The 20,838-nt window shown below is 35.1% G+C and overlaps 1 protein-coding gene across 3 annotated transcripts in view; it reads left to right on the top strand.

Moving 5' to 3' along the window:
• The window catches only part of LOC117577610 (mucin-19), a 73,141-nt gene that overhangs the window by 37,220 nt on the left and 15,083 nt on the right, over positions 1 to 20,838 (top strand). For 2 of the 3 annotated variants that reach the window (XM_034262459.2, XM_034262458.2), the window contains 4 exons: positions 11,644 to 11,714; positions 11,827 to 12,334; positions 13,777 to 15,261; positions 16,836 to 17,043. In XM_034262459.2, coding sequence (XP_034118350.1) covers positions 11,711 to 11,714; positions 11,827 to 12,334; positions 13,777 to 15,121 — 1,857 coding nt within the window. In that variant the 5' untranslated portion in view covers positions 11,644 to 11,710 and the 3' untranslated portion in view covers positions 15,122 to 15,261; positions 16,836 to 17,043. The remainder of the gene's footprint in view (positions 1 to 11,643; positions 11,715 to 11,826; positions 12,335 to 13,776; positions 15,262 to 16,835; positions 17,044 to 20,838) is intronic. The other variant, XM_052004399.1, reaches the window with a different exon arrangement.

The raw sequence follows: 20,838 nt of genomic DNA, 5'->3' as shown, positions 1-20,838 counted from the left end.
AACACATTTTTCGTTAGATAAGTTTTTGGCAACCCTTCTTGTGTTTATCTGGGCATACTATTAATAAGTATCGATAAATCGATAAAATCCTTTTTGAAGTTAGAGTCTCTTTTAAGTTCTGCGCACGACACAATATGCAACTACTTTATATACTTTGTATTAAGTCAATAAAAACTCTATTATAATCAAATTACATCATATTTTTTAGACATTAAAAAGAGCTTCACAAAGTTGTAGAAGCCAATTTGACTTTTTCTGATATGCATCTAGCTTTACATTGCATTTTGTTGACCGACTTTTTATTTTGGAGTTTCAATTGCCCATGAAGGGGAAGCTGTAATATCATGGAATAATGATTAAATATTCGATTTATATAATTATCTTCATTAATAATGATCAATTTGATTACTTTGTAGCGCCATCTTTCGTTAATTCGGCATCAAAATACTTGTTGAATAAAGTATAAAAATATAATAAAAAAAATATAATAAATTAAAATTTTAAAGGATTTCAATCAGAGACTCCAAACATTATAAGTTTTATTTAAATTATAGCGGAATAATAATTGTACATTCAAATTTTATGATTATCTCTATTAATGGTAAATAACTTTATAACTTTTTTGATAAGAAAGATACACATTAAAATCAATGATATACATTTTTGTGATTGACAAATAAATTGCATAAATATGACACTTATTTTGAACATCAAAAACATATTATTATTATTGTTAATAGTTAGATATAATTAAAATTTGCATTAACTTATTCCTTAAGCAGTAGCAAAGGCCTTCAGTATACAGAAAAACCATCGACTTTTGTTTTCTTTAACTTTTTATAGGTAGAAAATAAATATGTTTTAAGCATCCTTATCAAATTCTTCGAATCACACAGAAATTACAATTTTTGCAAATTAATTAGTATTTTCATCCTTGATATGAGTATTAATATAAATACACTTGAAGTTCGATGATGCTGGCTACTCGCTGCTTCAATTAAAAATGAATTAATTTTTTTACGTTTGACTTTTACTTACTTAAATAGAATGCCAGTTAATTGAAGCAACTACTTGAATTGCGTCGAACATTGCATTGCATTTCATTGCATTGAACGTTGAACAAATCTATTTTTAGACATCATTAAACTGAAGCTTTGGCAGTAATCATTTTCTGTGGGCAATTGGTATTTATTACGGCAATGCAAATAATGCCGAAAATTAATTGGTGGATTATGATGGAAGTTTAGCAGGAAAATTGATTTCAAAGCAACGATGCAACGATATCAAAAGCGAGTTCAAATTATGTGAAATTGCAATTGCAATGACGTTGACGTTGACGTTGATGATGCGAATTTGTTATTAAGCTCTGCTAGATTATGAAAGGTATTAAGTGAATATGCCAAAGTAGTTAATTATATGAGAGAGAGAGACTGAAATGTTATGCTGCCAACATACGATTTAAGCTTGTTAATTTTGAATATGAATTTTGAAATAGCAATGCAATGAAATAATAATCATGTGGTTGAAGCACTGTGAATTTAATTTAAAGTGAAATATTATAAAATGCATGCAATTAAAATGGAAAAGCCGCTGCGTTATCCCCCTTCGTGTTTTGCACATGATGCACTCCATACTCATTGAAATAGCAGAGTGCAGGCAGTTAGTTGTCTAATAAATGAAATGCCAAATGTCCATTACGTATACGCAGCGTGATGCGTGTGCATATACAGAAGGCTGGACAATGAAGCACGAATACACAGCACAGCACAGCACAGATGTAAAGATGCCTAAAAGGCTTTTGCACCTGTACACACACTCGCATACCTCTCATAATCAGCAGAACTCTCAGCTGGTTGCCCGCATTGTTCGGCGTTTAAGCAGCTTACGCAGCTGCAGGTCTCTCTCTCTTTTTCTTCCTCTGTCTGCCCACGCAATAGGCTGGACAGCAGCAGCTGCCTGACTATTTTTATACCCGATACCCATAGAATAGAAGGGTATTAAAGCTTTATGCTTTCATTAAATATATGTAACAGGCAGAAGAAGGCATCTGCCTTTAAAATATATATATATTCTTGATCGGCGTCAACAGCCGAGACGATATAACCATGCCTGACCGTCTGTCCGTCCGTGTGTCCGTATTTACACCTACTATAGATATATAGTGCTATATAGCACTATGTAGCACATTGGTATATTTTGAATGTAGTACTTTATAAATATACCAAATACAGATATCGGTATATTTTTAGTATTTTGAGGTATAATAATTTGGTATATTTCAAAATTGAAACGACTCTGACGGATAATCCGGTATTTTCTGTATCTGTTCTTAAACAATGTACCAAAATTGGTATTATGTTTAGTATTTCAAATTTAGTATATTTTAAAATTAATACTACGCTGGCTGGCGATCTGGTATATTTTACATTATAAATATACCACATATAGCATTCAGTATATTTGTAGTATTTTTGCGAGATAGTAATTTAGGTATATTTTAAAATTAATACGACACTGTTTAGCTTTTATTGACAATGGATACCGGGTATTTCAAGTGTGCTCGACTGCATCTTTCTTTCTTGTTTTGTGAGTGTGTGTGTCGACTTGTACGCCAGCAGCTGAATTTTTAATTAACAGCCAGATTTAATTAACAAAAAGCAGCAAAAAGTTCCGAACACGCACACACAAACAAATAGAAGAAATGACAAATGAGAGAAAATTGTGAAATTGTGAAATGCGAATGTCAGACAATTGATAGGCAAGTTTTGCCCTCGTTTTCTTTTCATTTGTCAATTCTCGATTCTCGATTTTCGATTCTCGATTTTACTCGCACAGCATGCAGTCCGTTTTTCTCTCTGTGAAATTAAAAATTTATTTTAGCCATAATCTGCAAAAATTCAATGAACAACATGCGAAATTCTATTCAATTGAATTTTGATTCAATTGAACAGGGCAACCAACAAATACCACAAATTGTATTGAAAATTTCTAGGCAAACGCAAGCTTGAACAGAGACAAAAGAGTCCAGGCAAATGTTCTCCCTTTGCCAATTGACAATGCCAATTTTGTAAGACACAGAAATATTTGCAGAGAGTGGTCAAAAGGCAAAGGTAGCTAACAGCTGGAGATATTCAGTTTTGTTGATTACAATTTTGCCTTGGCATTGACTCAAGGATTTAGATTTAGTTTGATGGAATTTGCTTATGCAAATGCTATGCACGTATGCAAAGAAAACATTCAATGCAAAAGAAAAAAAAAACAAAACAAAATAAAACATAACAAAAAACATTTTTCATTGTTCACTTCACTTTGTGTAAACTCAAATTTGTAGGTTCAATTAAATTTTCATTTTAAATTTTAAGTTTGATTTCAACAAATTTTATTTGCATAAGTGAACTGGCATCGAAGTGGCATTTGCACAACTCGCGTTTGCAGCTGAAGTTGAGCTTCTTTGCTGCTTCTACAACACTTTTTTTTCCGCTACCTTATTTCTTCTTGTTCGTTTCGTATACTTTCTGTGGCTGGTGTTGCTGTGGTCTTCGCTGCTGCTGCTGCTGCTGCTGCTGTTTGTGTTGCTTCACTTTTTAGTGCACAGTGGTCGACAGACGCCATTAAATGGCTTAAAAATATAGTTAATAGTTTCGAATTAAAATTTATGTGAAAAGTGTTCAAAGCGCTTTTAATATTCAACATCCATTTTTGTATCTATTTGTCATTAATTTGTTTTTAGGAATCATTCGCAGATGCCTTATTCTACTTGCTACAGACATTTCATATGGGTAGTGGGAATAAAAATAATGATTATATTCTTAATATCTCAACTTATTATTCGTAATGCAAAGTATATTTAGTAAAAGTAAAAGCATTTTTCGATATTATAGAAAATATTGGAAAACTATTTGAGAATGAATGATTACAATGAGATATCTATTCCAAAATGGGTATCTTATAATTTCGAGTAGTGAAAGCAAAGACTCTAGCTACTGTGCTTTGCCAAATGCATTTACGTTTTAATTCTCTCAACATCCAACCAACTTGTAGGTGTGTGTGACTGTATTAGTTTGCTTGTGTGTGAGAGTGTGTGTGTTTGCTGGTTTGCCTTGCTAGTTGTTGTTGCGCTATGTGCTGCAATTCAGTTAAGTTTTGATTGCTATTTTTGCTTCGCTTCCTGCCAGTGGCTGCCTTCCCCCCAGTTTCCCTCTCACTCTCTTTCTCTCTCACTCTGTGTCTGTGCCACAATCCCGTTGCCCATGCTGCACGTACGTTGCTGAGGCCTTTGCACAATGTTGCCAACAGCAGCAAATGTGTGACATATCCGTTTCCGCTTGCCGCGTTAATGTATTATGGATGCCGCACACCCACATTAGCACCAGCACACTCCCACACACACACGCGCCACACACACACACACACATACACACACAGAGAGTGAAAGAAATACTAGATGGACGGAGACAAAGTGTGTCAACTATTTGCAGCTACTTTTTAGTTTTAAACAGTCGTTGCTTTGTATTTTATGAGAAAACAATGCAGCTGACAAAAAAGCATAAAATGCAAATGTGATGTGGCGACTATAGAGCACACGTATACACACACACACCAGCGCACACATTCATTTATAGATGCCCGCGGCATTTAGACTTTGTGTGTGCGTCGCTGATAAAATTGCTGCTCAACTAAATGAACCACGTCTGCATACAGCATAAAGCAAGCAACAGGCAGCGGGCAACAGAAAGATACAAAATATTATATAAAAAAATAATAGTAGAGTCTCTTGTCGTGATTGTTGTTGTTGTTGCTACAGTTGCAGTTGCAGAGATGAAATCAACTGGAATGAGCTTGAAATTGTCTGCACTCGTTTTTTCTCTCTGTTTAACTCGAAATGAGGAACACAATGGTAATAGGAACTTGTTATCTGGTTGCATCCATTTGGCATCCAGGGCCGAGAAATCAGTGACATTGCCATTGTTCTATTGACCATATGTTCTTGTGGCCTTGCTGCAACATTTTTCGACAGTCGATTGTGTGCGGATAAATAACTCAACTCAATTCAACAATTCACACAAACTGTCGATAAAGACTGTGGGAACATTAAACGCTTTACTTTTGCTGACATTTCGGTGGATTTCATGAAGTATTTAAAACTTTAAATGGATTAAAAACATTTCAATATAAAAGTAATTTAACCTGAGTTGCTTCAGCTCATCTCATTGCAATAAAGATGTATATTCGTTATTTCAATATAGTAATAATAGAAATTAGTTATGAATTATTTATTTTCAAAATGTCGTTGTTTGTTCATTTAATAAAACTGATCAAGATAATGCTCAGAATTGATGTTTTGTTAGCTTGAACTCAGTTTAATATTTAGTTTTAAGCAGGTTGGCACTGTTTTTCCTAATGCTGGGCTGAAAGAATACAATGCGCTCCGACCAATGTGTAAAAGTCATGTTGCAGAAGATGCTTTTGCTACACTCTTCACTCTTCACTCACTCTTCAACCATAATAGTGGTTGCCATCAACAACGTGCTTATAATGCACACAACCAAAAAAAAGAAGAGAAAAGAAAAAAAAAATAGAACCAAGGCTATGTGTGTTCGTGTGTGTCATAGCTGTCAGTTTTGTTACTGTTACTGTTACTGTGTTTGGCAAAAGGATTGTAAGATGAAGGGATGGGATGACTGCATGAATTTACGTGTGTGTGTGTGTGTGTATGTGTGTGTGTGTGTGTGTGCTGAAATGCAGTATCGCAAAAATACAGGAATACGAGAATATGAGAATACGAACGTTGCCCGTCGCAACCAAAAGCAGCAATAGCTTCAGGCTGTAGATGTCAATGGCAGTGTAGAGAAAGCCACAATTTGGCGGCTTATGCAAGGGACGAGCTTCGCACAGAGAGACGAGCTTTGCACAGTACATAAGCCTCTTCTTTCCGCCCAATCTTAATGCACCTTGCAAGCTGCCAAAATTAGAAAAAACACAAGTGAGTAGCAGCTTAATAGTCATGTATGAGCTGTGATAGACCCGTTCATATTCACTTACATTGAAGCGAGTAGCATGAAAGGAATTTTGAGGGAATAAATTATTGATTCTATTTATTGTTAATAATAAACAAATATTAATAATTAAACAATATTTGTACAGCATACTAAACATAATTTGATGAAATATATTGATGCTAATAAATAGTAAATATGCAAATATTTCACTTCGCATTAATCTACCCTTTTTGCGAAATAGAAACAAGTAAAAGTAGAGCAGTAAACACAATTATGGTGTGCAATGATCATCTGGACTGTGTGTGTGTGGAGTAGAAGTCTGAAGGTATCTTTTGAAAGTGCTCGCTTGTGGCTGCGTTGTTGGTTGTAAACCTAACAAACCGAAACTAAGTTGGCGAATTGTTGATCCAATTGTCGGACTTTGCCCAACAGCCACAGAGTGTGTGGTTTACCTAGCATAAGAGCCAAATAAAACACATAGAAAAAAGTGAGAGTAGTTAACGACTACTGCATAGCAATGTTTGTCAAAAATGCTAAAAAAAAAAAGCAATTTGCCCCAAAAACACTAGAGGCGAATTTAACAACTACAAATGTATTATGTTCAAATCAATGGGTATGCTGAGCTGCATTTTAATTGTCTGACAACGAACAGACAGAGCATTTAATTCTATTACTCAATAAGTGTGTAAAGCATTCTGTCTGCACTTCGTTGCTAACAAGACAAACGGAAATTTTTAATTGATTTTAATAATTTTGTGCATTTGAATATTTTCCAAACAAATTTGTTTTTAAAGCTACGTTTAATAAACCATTTTATAATATAAAAAAAATAACATCAAGAGCTTTTCGAGTAGGCTAAATATATGCTTGTTTGTTAGTTTTTTAAATAAGTAGTGTGTTGAATTTGAAAAGCAATCATTACCTGTAAAATTTTAGTTGTTGTTCAAACACTGTTATTATAAATGAATTGCTTTCTTTACCAAAACGATTTGCGGTTTGTGTATTTAGTTTCAAAATGCAGAGCAAAGCTGATTTTGCTTTAGTACACAGCATTAATACTGTAGAAATCCTATACTGTTCATATTAAGTATACGCAGCGTGGTACTTTATAAGATATTAGAAGCGTTAAAGTGTTGTGGTTTATTTTCAAAATGGTCTTTGGACACTTTATTGCTGAGAATTGGGCAGTATAATTAAACAACTCTTAAACTAGTGATATAATTGGGAATTAATAAATTAAGTATACGCAGAATGTTAAGGTTGCAGAAATGTTTTGATCATAAAGCAATATTCGCTTTGGGTATTTAGTTTAAAAATACTGTATAGAATATTAAAACTAAACCAATTCTAAGCTGTATATGAATATTAAGTATACGCAGCATGTTACTCTAGAAAGTATTAGAATCGTTGTCAATAAATTGATCTCGTGTATATTCCAAAGATTCCTTATTGCCTAAAATTTCGCAGTATTATTACACAAATCTTAAACCGCTGGTATAATTGTGACTCAATATATTAAGTATACGCAGCATGTTATTTTATAAGGTTGCAGAAAAGTTTTGATAGTAAGACGATTAATTCTTTGGGTGTTTAGTTGCAAAAGAGTGTTTGGAATATTAAAACAAAACCAAGCCAAAGCTAAATCTTTGATGTATATTAAGTATACGCAGCACGTTACTATATAAAGTGTTAGAACCGTTGTCAATAAATTGATGTCGTGTATTTTCAAAAGACTGTTCAGATTGCTGATTGCTTCAAATTGCGTAGTATTATTAAACAAATCTTAAACTGCTGGTATATTTCTGAATTAACACATTAAGTATACGCAGCGTGTTACTTTGAAAAGTATTAAAATCGTGTCACTATTGCCTATGTAGTTTCAGAAAGGTTAATCAGAAACGGGGCAATATTGCTTAACAAATTTCAAGCTGTTGGCAGAATTAGCAATTAGTTGTCAAAATATTAAGTATACGCCGCATGTTACTTTATAAAGTTGCAAAATAACTAAGATCATAAACGGATATGCTCTTTGAAACTTAGTAAACATTAATAATAAGAAAATGTAAGCTGCTGGTAAATGTCTATATTACGTATACGTAGTGTGCTACTGTCTGTCATGGTCCCACATTATATATACAAATCTGCAAAAACTACAATACTGCAAAACAAAGAAAACACGCATTAGTTTTACAGATGCAAAGTTCCGCTTGTGGCAGAAGCGATGATGCTGTTTCTTCCTTCCCTCCAATCACTCAAAAGCTGTGGTCAAAGTGATTTGTGAACTTTTTGCAAAAGTCCATTAAATAAAGCTTAACCTAAATTGAGCGACTGGACTGGATTCGCATTAGAACCGTACACTATTCTGTACGCATAAGAATAGGAATTGGAATAAGTATGGGGGAAAAAAACGAAAGCATAGAATAAAACGGAAGTAGATAAGACTCTCAACTGGTGGCTGTCGCACAGAGTAGCGTCAATCTGTTGGCGCAGTGTGTCAATCTGTCAATGTGTCAATCGGTCAATCAGTCAATGCGGCTACGCTGACATCTGGTCACCGAGTCAATCAATCAATCATTCACAATGGCCATCAACGCACATGAAAATCGAGCTGCAAAACTAGACACAGGAAATTGAACCACCAACTGATTGCGGAATTGCACGGTGAAAGGACAGTGTGTGTGTTGTTGTGTTGGTGTGTTTGTGAGTGTGTGTGTGTGTGTGTGTGTGTCCATCATCTACATAATAGGGGACTCAGCAACGAACAAGCTTTGCCCACCTTTTGTATGGCACACACATGATAATAATATGTAATAATAATCACAATAAAAAGCTTGACCCACAATTTTGAGCAAAGCGTTAACCAATTGAGTGGATCCAAACAATGGGGACATGCATGCATTTGGCATGTCCTGCTGGCTGGATGGGACGTCACAGGATGTGTTTGCCAATTTAATCCTTACAAAAGGGTGCAGCAGTCTTCTTTTGTTGTCATCGACGTTATCGTTGTCGTTGTCGTCGTCGTCGTGATCGTTGTCGGTGTGTTAGCGTTCAACCGCAGCTGACAACCGTATTGGCGGCCCAATTAAGCGCCCAAACACACAAAGCGGCAACTTTGCACTTGATTGCCAATTTTCAAGCCAAATGAACTTGCGCTCGCTCTCTGACTGCATCTAACTTGGACGACAAAGTGACCAACCAACGGACCAACCATCGGACCAACCAACCAGTTAACCAACCAGCCAACCAACCAACCAATCGACCAACTTGGCCAACAAAAGCCGTTAACTTTCTGCCTGCTAACTTTTAAGTTTTTATCTTGCAAAGTGCAGAGTGAATGTGACCCGGAAATACGCTTCATTAACAAATATCATAATATTCTAACGGCACAGATGCTCATTCGTTTCCATTTTTATTTAGCTATCGCAACGCCTAACACAACCGCTTGAAAACAAGTAAAATAAATAAATAAAATATACATATTTATTTTTTAGTTACTTTATACACTACACTATAATAAAAAATATTAATTTACTTTTTTTTATTTTATTTAGTAATCGGCAAGTAAAATTCCCTTTAATTAAATTGCGACACTCAGATAATGATTTGAATTTCATTATTATTGCAATGAATAAAATATACATTTTAAAAAATAACATCATTACTCTATCTCAAGCATTTTTCGTTGTTAAATATTTCAAAAAGATAGATAGATAGATAGATAAACACAACTTGCTTAAACTTTTTTCCAATGCAAAAATATTTATTATAGCGTCGCGATGGCATTCCATGAAAATTGCAAAGTTGTTGATGCGTAACTAAACGAGAATTGAATGCACAAACTCATGTCACATATATGTGAAGCGTGTTAATGGCATAATTAGTGAACTTATTTTAATTGACTCAACTTTATTTTAGTTGAACTGATTTTCGTTTTTGTAACATTGTGACACTTAACTCGAAGAGTAGAGCAAACATAAAATTAACTTGTTTACCCAATAAGTATCAAATTCTTAAATGTGTCGCTACTCGATTGTTTAAGGTGGAACTCAATATTTCTGAAAATATTGGAAAATACTAATGATAAGCATTAGAATTTGTCTATTTATTAATCGAATAAAAGCAGAGTATATTGTAATATGTGATGAAAATTAGCCAAAGGCCAAAGCAGCCAGCGCTAGTAAATTTACGCTAGCTTATAAATTAATTTATAATCTATGCCTTTAATAAATAAATAAATAAATATGATGAAAAAGAAAAGAGATAAATGTAGTTATTTTGTATTTAAATTTAGTATTAAACACAACAGTTGTTCATTAATTGTCTGTTTATTTATTAATTGTAATATGTGATGGAAAGAGTACTAATAAATTTGTTTTTTTATACTTAATATTAAAAAATACTGCAGACAACGTAATATACAGTTTATTGAAAATATTCAGCTATATTTTGTGCTTACTCATGTTTGCTTTACACATTCTACAGCAATGAGTTTATGTTACATACTAAAAGCAAAAGGCGAAACAACAACAGAATGTAGTTTAACATGAAAAATGTATAATTATTTAAGCGCTCGTCCTATTTACACCTGCTGTGGTGACGCCCCACAAAGTCTAGTTGCTCCACAGCTTCAGCTTCAGCTTCATTTTCAGCTCCAGCTGCTCGCTAACTTGCTCTGTTACCTCTGCGGCTCTAAACTTGTGTCAAAGGGAAAGTTTTTTTTCGCTCTCTCTTTTTTTTTGGAAGGACGGTGATTAGTCTGTGGCGCTGGGCGCGAATTTGCACAGGAAAGGGAGAGTTTTGTTTTTTTTTTTCTGTTGTTGAGGTAAATGTTCATGGAGAGTGCGCGTCGTAAATACAAAACTCTTGCGGTATTTGAGTAATGGCGAAATTTTATTTCAACTTTTGCATAATTTTATGCTCATTATGGACCCATCGTGTATCCATAGAAAAGAAAAGGGACATAATCATCAGCCTTTGAGACGACATGAACAGGAATTTGTGGCTGGAGATATACAATAAATACCATATACAACAAATTTGAGTGTACTCGACTGTGAAATACCCGCTACCCAATTGCAATAAAAGCGAATAATCTAAAAATATGCCACCTTAATATATCGAAAAAATACTAAAGATATTGTTAGGTTAAGCATATAACAAATAAACAAATAACAAAATAAACAAAAATACTAAAATATACCGAGTACTATATTTGATATTTAAAATATACTATAGGTTTCAAAATATATCTCATTGTTGTTGGATATTATACTAAAAATATATCGATTTAATATACCGAAAAATATATCAAAACACGCCAAACAGTATATTTGGTATTCAAAATATACTATTACTTTTAAAATATACTACATTGTCATGGGGTGTTATACTACAAATATACCAATATAATATACAGAGGAAATATATTATAGGCTTCAAAATATACCATATTTTCAGTGGGTTATACCCGCTACACAAAAATAAGAAGGTGAATAGCTAGTGTAGACAGAGGCAAATCCCAAGTCGTTGTCGATGGAGTCGCAAAAGCTTTAATTACTTTGATGCATGATTTTTCTGCCCTACCGACTCTCATATGTGCTGTTTGATTTGATGAGTGGTTTTTCTTCTTCTAATTTGCTTGCAGCAAGGACACACGCACACGCAGGACGAGCGTATTCCCAGCTGGCCAGCAATTGAGCAATTCGTGTAAAATGGGTAAGTGAGCGAACGAATGTTGACGACAACGATGACAACGACGACAACGACACTAATGAACGTCCATTGGGGATAACAATTTATCTCAAATCGCAACAACTTCATCTTGTAGATGCGCTACGCTTGCGTGGTTCCCCATTTGTTCGCTTCGGCTCAGGCTCTGGCGGCGGTCATGGTCCAGGACAGGCACAAACACATGGACACGGACATGGCATACAACAACAGGAGCCACTCATTGTGGTCGAGGAATCAAATCTACCCGAAGAACTTGAGCCCGAGAGCTCGGAGACATTCTCAAATCGCGCCAGTCTCGACATTGACTCACCGGTCAATCCATATCTGCTCTCGCCATGGCGCGATCCGCGCGAGGCACGCAAGCACTCGTTGCCCTCGCAACAGGTCACCGAAGGCATCACCGCCAGCCAGGTGCGACGACTCTCGGAACGCGGCGGCGAAGGCTCCGGTCCATCCCCCAAAGAAGCCGCCTTCCTGGCCACACTCTCACAGGCGCCGGCTCCGTCTGGCCGACGGCATTCGGTTGTCACCATCTCGAAGGTCCCCACCACGCTCTTTGGACGCTCTCGGCGGGAGTCTGTTGCCGCCTATCCGTCAGTCAATGGGTAAGTTGAATTTACAACTAGTTGTAAGAGTATATTCTTCTTTTATTATCCAAATTAGTAAACAAACAAGTAAGAAAGTTACAGTCTAGTGTGCTCGACTGTGAGATACTCGCTACCCATTTTTAATAAAGGCAAAATATTGCGGTATCATTTTCAAAATATACCGAAAATACTAAAAAAAAAATACTAAAAATATGTCAAATGGTATGTTTGGTATATCGATGTAGTACCCCATTCAAAATATACCATAGAGGCACAATGTACCAGATTGTCGGCCAAAGCAACTCAGACCCCTAGCAAGTAGGCGTTTTTGCCCATACAAAAGAATTTCTTTAATAACTTCCACAATTTATTCACAATTTTATCTGATCGCAACCAAATTTTCAGGAATCATAACTACTACAGTAATTATTGTATATGCCGAAATTCGTAGCTCTAGCTTTAAAATTACGCTTGTTATTCGATTCATTTGATTTGCGGGGGCGGAAGTGGGCGTGGAAAAAATTTGAAATAAACTTGATCTGCGTGCAAACATAACAAATGCTGTCGAAAAAAAATTATAGCTCTATCTCTTATAGTCTCTGAGATCTAGGTGTTCATACGGACGGACGGACGGACGGACGGACAGACGGACAGACGGACATGGCTATATCGTCTCGGCTGTTGACGCTGATCAAGAATATATATACTTTATAGGGTCGGAGATGCCTCCTTCTACCTGTTACATACATTTCCTGCCGGCACAAAGTTATAATACCCTTCTACCCTATGGGTAGCGGGTATAAAAATACTAAAATATACCGAATAATATATTTTGTTATCATTATTGCTAATAATGTAATTCTTGACTACTATAATACAGCTAGAGACTCTTTATTAATTATTATTATACAAATTAATAAACAATGACTACTTAAATATATCGAATACTATATTCGGTATTAAAAATATATTACTGCTAAATATTAAATTCTTATCTATAATATAGCTAAAGAATTTAATTGACTCTTTATTATATTGTTTAGTTTAATAACGTTTTTTATGATGATTGAATATAGAATTAGCTTACATTAAAAATTAACAACATATTTTCCTAGGCTTACAGTTACACCAAAAAATGCAAACAGTTTAGGGAACATCTAGAGAATTGGATTTTCAAATATATAGCCTATTTGATCAGTCTAAGTTAATATCCCTTCTATTGATGAGCTCCTACAAGCTTTTTAAGTAGCTTTCACGCACAATATTGCCATTTGAGAAATAAAATAAAAACAATTTTTTTCTATATTCTCTGTACTAGCATCGCATACAGCTGAAACCTTAAATGAATATTTCTTTATTGATGAATACTTAGTAATCTATTTAAGGTTAATTCATTTGCTTAACTCATTTTGGTAAATAAGAGTTCGTTTGAATGCCAAATCCAAATTGGATCTTTGCAGGAGCAGTCGCGTGTTGAATTCACGTCGGGAGAGCAACACAGGACCGCCGTCAACGGACCCGATTGGCAGCATACACAATCTGCAGCTGGACATCATGGACGATATCTACTTGCAGTCACGCAAGGCGCGTTTGAAGCTCTGGACGTCGAGCAACGAGAAGGTGTGCGAAGTGCAGACCGTGGACGAAGCCGGAACCGGAGCTCCAGGCAGACGTTACACCAATCGCCGTTACTCCGAGTGTCCGCAGCCCGGCAGCGTTGGCGTTGGCATTGGCAGCGGCGGCGGTGGAGGCGTGAGTGCATTTCGTCGCGCCTCCGAACATCCGCATCCGAATGCGCCAAGCATCTCGCCGCAGCCGCCATCGGCACGGGCCTCGACACGTCGCAAGAAATCGGGCAGCGGTCTCGGGTTGCTCGGCAGTCGCAGCGATATTGCTGGCATCTTTAGCTCACTCACAGGCAACTCTTCGTCGGCTACGGACACACATCGCCCTGATCCGGATGGCTCGTCCAGTTCATCGGCAGCCACCGGCAACAGTGCGAGCAGCCCGTTCTTGAGCAACACATTCCAACAGGCGGCACGCGGACGCACCACGAGTGCCACGCCCACACCGAGTGGCAGCGGACAGTCGTCGAATCTACTGCTCGATCCGAATGCCGGACGTTCGACGCGTTCGAATAGCTTTGACGTCTCCATTTTGAACAATGCCAAGCAGCTGGTCAGCGAGGCGCAGGACAACAGCTCGGCGGCCATTTCGGGTTGGTTTGGGGGCAAGCGGCAGACGCCGCAGACACCGGTGGCACGGAAGAAGAGTGTGCGCAGCAAGAGCAGCGCCATGGCGCTGTCGAAGGACATGCTCGAGCGGCTGCAGAAGAAGGATCCGCTTGGCGGCGACTCGGGCAAACCGAAGTTGAAGCCGCGCAGCAAGCAGAAGAAGAGCTGGGCGGACACCACCAAGGCGAACATTGTGGATGCCACCATTTTGGGCACAGCCATCGAGGGTTTCCTCCGCAAGAGCTCCAATGCCAGCATGGCCGGTGGCAGCAGCTCCTCCGCATCCGCTGGCGCCTCCACATCGACGGGCCTGCGTTCGGGTGCCGCGGGTGGCAGCGGTGCCAAGGGTGCCATACCCAAGGATTCCGGCGGGGCAAGTGGCAGCTCGGCTGGCGGCAGCTCCGCTGGACGTGCGCGCAGTCGTCAGTCGGCTGCCAGCGCGGCTCAGTCGCAGGCTGGACGCGCTATGCGCTCCACGCTCAACTGGTTTAGCAAGGGCGATGAGGATGACTCGAAGGACACTTGCGATGCTTCGCTGTGCGCCACGCTCAAGGATCTCTTTGTCAAATAGGTGACGGACAAGGCGCGGCCCAAGTAAACGCACAGCGAGGACCGCAGAAAATGAAAACAAAAGAAATGAAAAAAAAAAAAAAAAACAAAAAAAAACACCACAACTGGCGGAGGCAAAATTGCCAAATCGATGATCAACTGGTGAGTTTGTAATTTAAATTGCTTGCAGTTTATTTTCTGTTAATATATAGCTTATTCATAACAATCTTATCAAACCTCAATAGACAACAAGAAGTTAATAGAACAGTCCAGTCAATCTCTCATTTCTAAGTTAACTCAATATTTATTAAATAACTTGCATATATACATACATATATGTGTATATAAAAATAATGTTAATTTGAAAGGTGTCAGATGATTCAATAATGAGTTGAATCAACAATCGAGTCCGTCTCTTAATTTAATTCGTAGTAGGTTATTTAATTACTTACTTATTTTGGTATTTATGTTGTTTATGTTAATGGTAAAACTTCAGATGATTCACAGAATTATTTAAAATAATTAAGTTGCAGCGACTAACTTCCGTGTAATGCTAATTATATAATTTTTATACCTATATAAATAGTTTCCTCTTTATTATTTATATAAACAAATTGTATAAATTTACTTTACAGTATTCATGCATGACAGACTAATAATATTTTAGCAAAAAGTTGATCCAACAATCTACATTGTACATTTTTGGAGCTCATTTATTTAATTATGTTCCTATTTTTATATTATTGAAGATTATTTTTAAAGAAATCTGTCACATGATTCTACAATAATTGTATTAAAAATATTTTTATATTTCAAATAGACAATCGAGCTGTTTTTAGTATGCTCTCTTTCATTTCCGTCAATTTACTTATATTCAATATTTATGTGTTTAAATACCAAATGATTCTACAACACTTATTGAACTCATATTTATAATAAAGTTGAAAATTCAATTGACTTAATCAGTCGAGAACATCATTTTAACGCTTTGATTAATTTATTTCTCATCGCGCATCTGCATATATAATTAATCACTTACTTTTTTTTTTTTATATATATTTGTACTTATTTTAATACATAATTGAATAGTTCTAGTTTACAAACTCAATTCAAATTATATCGTAATAAATCTTAGTTGAAGTGCTGCTTATTTTTGTTAAATTACGTATACGCACTGTTGTATGTAAAAATCTATAATCTAATAAAAGTATGCAGCAAATTGCTAAGTCTTATTGCAGCAATAAAACTCATTTTTAAAATAAACTCGAAGAATTGATTTCATAGTCGAGAACATTATTTATTTCTTTTTTGCGCATCTTTATTTTTATTTAATCACTTACTTTTTTTGATAAATACATAATTGATTAAATATACAAATGTACTAAATAGTTGCCGATTATTAAAGATAAAAAGAAAATGAGACCAAATAAACGCTAGAATTAAATACATCTGAATTACGCATTATTGATAAATTACGTATACGTACTGTTGTATGTCATCTAAGAAGTAAAATAGAGCAAATATGTTTTGTTTTGACAGAATTCACAAGCTTTAATTAGTTTTCAGTTACTTCTTTGCATCGTTTTTAATTTATTCAGTATATAAACTTCTCGGAAGCGAAAAGCAAAGGAAAATGTTAATCAATTTTTCAAATCGATAAGTGCAATGCACAATTGTTGCTGAAGAACTTGTGTACTGCAGATAGAACTAATTATTTCTGTGGTTTCTCTTTGCAGCATGCTAAGTACTTGTATCTCCACAACTTCCACAATCAACTTCACCAATAGTCGCGGCGGCAGAGCGAAAGGCAAAGCAACAAAAAACTGTGCATAAACAAGATGTAGGATACTAAAAGTGGAAGCTACTGCGGAAAACTTGTAATGAAAGCGATAAATATTGACGATGGCATTCGAGAGAGAAAGAGAAAAAGAAATAGAAAAAGAGGTAGAGAGAGTCGATAACGATAAGAGTTTTCTGTTTTTCATTTTTTTCAGTTCTGCAGTTTTTTTTTTGTAGTAAATGCAACGTTGTGGGTGAGTTTTGTAATGTTAAAAAAGGGCAGGGAAAAAGTGGCGAAGCGATGAAAGCAAAGCCGAATGACATATTACCTTCATGCAGTGACCTATTGACACACTAACACATACATATATACATATACAAATATATATATAATAGAGAGACTAATATATATTTACATATAAATATTTGCATTTTTACGCATCATACCAATCAAAGCCAAATACCAAATACCAAAAATGATAATTATACAAAAGTGGAAAATAGCCAAACTATTTTTTTAGAAGAACACGAGTCAAATATAACTATTTCACACAATGTATATAGCAGTTGATATCGGGTTGATTTTTTTTTTTCGTACGCAATCAGAAAGTGAAAAGGGAGAAACAATTTGTGCTTCCGATCCAAAAGAATGTATAAAATGATGACGCGTTGATCATATCATTGCAAACAGATACATATGAAATATTGATGAATTGAACATATGTAAGAAAAAAGTATATATGTATACATAAAGAGAAGGAAAAGTTGATTAACGTTTTTTTGTTTTTTTGTTTTACTCAGAATATTGCAAAGCGTAAAGCAGACAAGCTGAGAGACGGTGTTAAGGTTCCATAATAATGTGTATGTATGTTAAGCCAAAACCAAAACGAAAACCAAATACAAATACAAATACAAGAAATAATACATAATCGTCATCTACATAAATGTGTGCCAAGAGCAATCAAACAAGTACTTGAGATAGATACATAACATAGTTGTAATCGTGGCCGGAGGTGTTTTTTGTTGTGCTAAAGAGAAGTTGTGTCGATGCAACGATAATTGTAATTTGCGTGTACTTCACTCTAACTGTAATTCTATCTCTAACTGTAACTGTAACTGTGTGCAATTTGAGCTTACAACAAGAAGAACAACAACAATTGAAATTACTAAATCTACCTAATGCCTGATAATAAACATAATAATATGATAATACATAATAATAATACATAACAATACATACTTGACGGTCTTCGAAATATACAAAATATATAGTACGTTATATATACATATATATATACACTCATATGTATGTTAAAATTTATATGTACTTGTGTATGTTGAATGTATAAAAATGAAAGTAAATTGCACAACAAAAAAGTTTCTTAATTGTATTATGTGACAGTCAAGTGGCAAGTGCGAAATCAATTTAAGGGAAATTTACAAAATTTCCACTCGGTGAAGAAGAATACAAAATGAGGAGGAAACAAACACACAACAAAATCAGTCAATATTGCAATCAATGAAGTGTATTTTCAATCATAAGTACTTATACGAGTACGCAACACACACACACACAAACATACACATACACATACAGATATTGGATTTAGCAATGTCAATTCGCAATTCTTTATCTCGCTCTAAATTCATTTGCTTGATGCTACAATTACACAAAAGATAAAAACGAGAAATACTTGCTTCAAGTCTACCACAACAAATACACACACACACACACACACATACACACGTAACATGTTCTATGTGTGAGTCTTTCAATGTGCCCAATAAACGTATGTAGATTTCCATGTGTGTTTCAAACAAATACTACTTAAAATCAATACGGTAACCCAAGGTTAACTTTCACGTTTAATGCTAAATGTATCAATAAGAATTATATTATAAAAACAACAAACAAACAAATATATACATAATGAATTTATATATGTATATATATATATATATATATATTTATGTATATGTGAATGAATGGTATTTCAACTATTTACACGTCAATGCGACCGTTATTGGTCCTACATATAATACATAAATATTTTCTAGTGATTAAATGTTGTTCTAGTTTTATACGTGTCCATTTTTTGCTCGTGTTTGTTGCAACTGTTGTTGTCATTGTTGTTGTCAATGTTGATGTGTTGATGTGTCGTTGTTGTCGTTGTCGTTGTTGTCGTTGTTCTCTTAACAACTTACGCAACTACCAAAAAAAAAAACAAACATTTTTGTACTCACAATAAATGTGTACAAAAAGTGAAAACCATATACAAAAAGAAAAAAACATAAATCAATACAAAAATATGCGAAATTCTCTTTGTTCTATTTTTGATAGTAGTTTATATTCTACATATTAACAACTAAATAATAATGAATGAAAAGAAACCAAAAAAAAAACCAAAAACAAAAAGAAAGTAAAGATTTACTTCTTCCCAAGTTGCCCACCTACAACATTTATTTGCATCGAAAACTTGAAGGCAAGGCAACAATGTTTATATACACACAGCAAATGCAAACGATAATATTCTAATCGGGGTAATGCAAACAATTGAGAATTAAAGTATTATGCCAACAATTGCTTCCTTGCTTCCTTCAACACTTTCTTATTCTGTCCCCTCGACAAAGAAATGCGAATGTTTCTTCCGTATTTATGCTGTTTACTGTTGCTACTGCTATTGTCATCTAAATGTGCTTTTGTTTCTATCGAATAAATAGTATTAAGGCTAAGACTACATAAAGCAAGCGGTTACCACCGACATTTAAATACTTTAGTAGCGTTAACTCAAGACTCGTAAGGAAATCCTTGAGATGCAGAAGACACAAAAAAGAAACCTACTTATATTATTATATCCGTATACCCTTCGACGTGTTGTGAGAGAGTACTACAAAATAACATTACAAAATACAAAACATAACTATAACATATACTATACTATCGATTTCTCTAGTGACCATTACTTTACCGTATCAAGCGTATCATTTACATACTATATTGTTCTTCTTCGTGCTCAAGAAATGGCATTCTACATGTGTATGTGTAATTTGTATTTATTGATAATGATGATGGCATGATGGCATTGTAAAAGCAATAATTCGAAGAGGAACTGATGCGAATTCACACGAATCGTAACGAAACGAAACGAAACGAAATGTATCGAAATTCACAGTAAAATTTCATGTAAAGCGAATTGGAAATCGTTTGAAATGAAATCATTAATTTAAAGCAACAATGGAGGATGAAAAATAAAACAAAAAGAAAATTGTAAAATGAAATGCATATAAAACTAGAGCCAAGAAGAAAGAAAGGTAACACAAAAATGTAAATGCAAACCTAGTAAAAATAATGTCAAGTATGTAAATTGATAAGCAAAAAAGAAGAAAGAAAATGTTACTCTAGTTCTATTGTATTTTTATTATGTACATTTTTTTTTTTTTTTTGGTTAGGTGTTGGCACCCGGGGGAAAAGTGGGCAAAACTACGCATAACTTAGTCAATAATCAAAGCAAGGCGAAATGAAATGAAAAAAGGGCAAGCTGAGCTAAAGGCTAAAGTTTGTATATACTCAAGTACTCTACTCGTATATAGGCAAAAGAATGAATAAAATGAAATGAAATGAATATAAATACTTTCGATACCTTTACACCAAATACTATGTAAATAAAGTTAAACAAATATCGAAGACGAAAAACAAAAATTAAAGACGATTCTAAGCATAAGTATGCGTAGCGATGAAATAAGGCAGATAATTGAAGAGATGGTAATGATAATGATGATGATGATAATACTATATAATACCTAATAAAGTTGCAAATGTAAATGAGTTAATTTCAAAGAGATGGGATATATGTAATAACGAAACAACAACTGCAAACAAAATCAAGAATTACGTTTCGTTTAAACAAACAAAACAAACAAATTCAATTGAAACTGAATGTAACAATCATTTGATGACAC

The sequence above is a fragment of the Drosophila albomicans genome, chromosome X (genome assembly GCF_009650485.2).
Source record: "Drosophila albomicans strain 15112-1751.03 chromosome X, ASM965048v2, whole genome shotgun sequence".
Lineage (NCBI taxonomy): Eukaryota > Metazoa > Arthropoda > Insecta > Diptera > Drosophilidae > Drosophila > Drosophila albomicans.
Note: the sequence above shows the minus strand (reverse complement) of the source record. Positions and strands in the feature narration are given on the sequence as shown.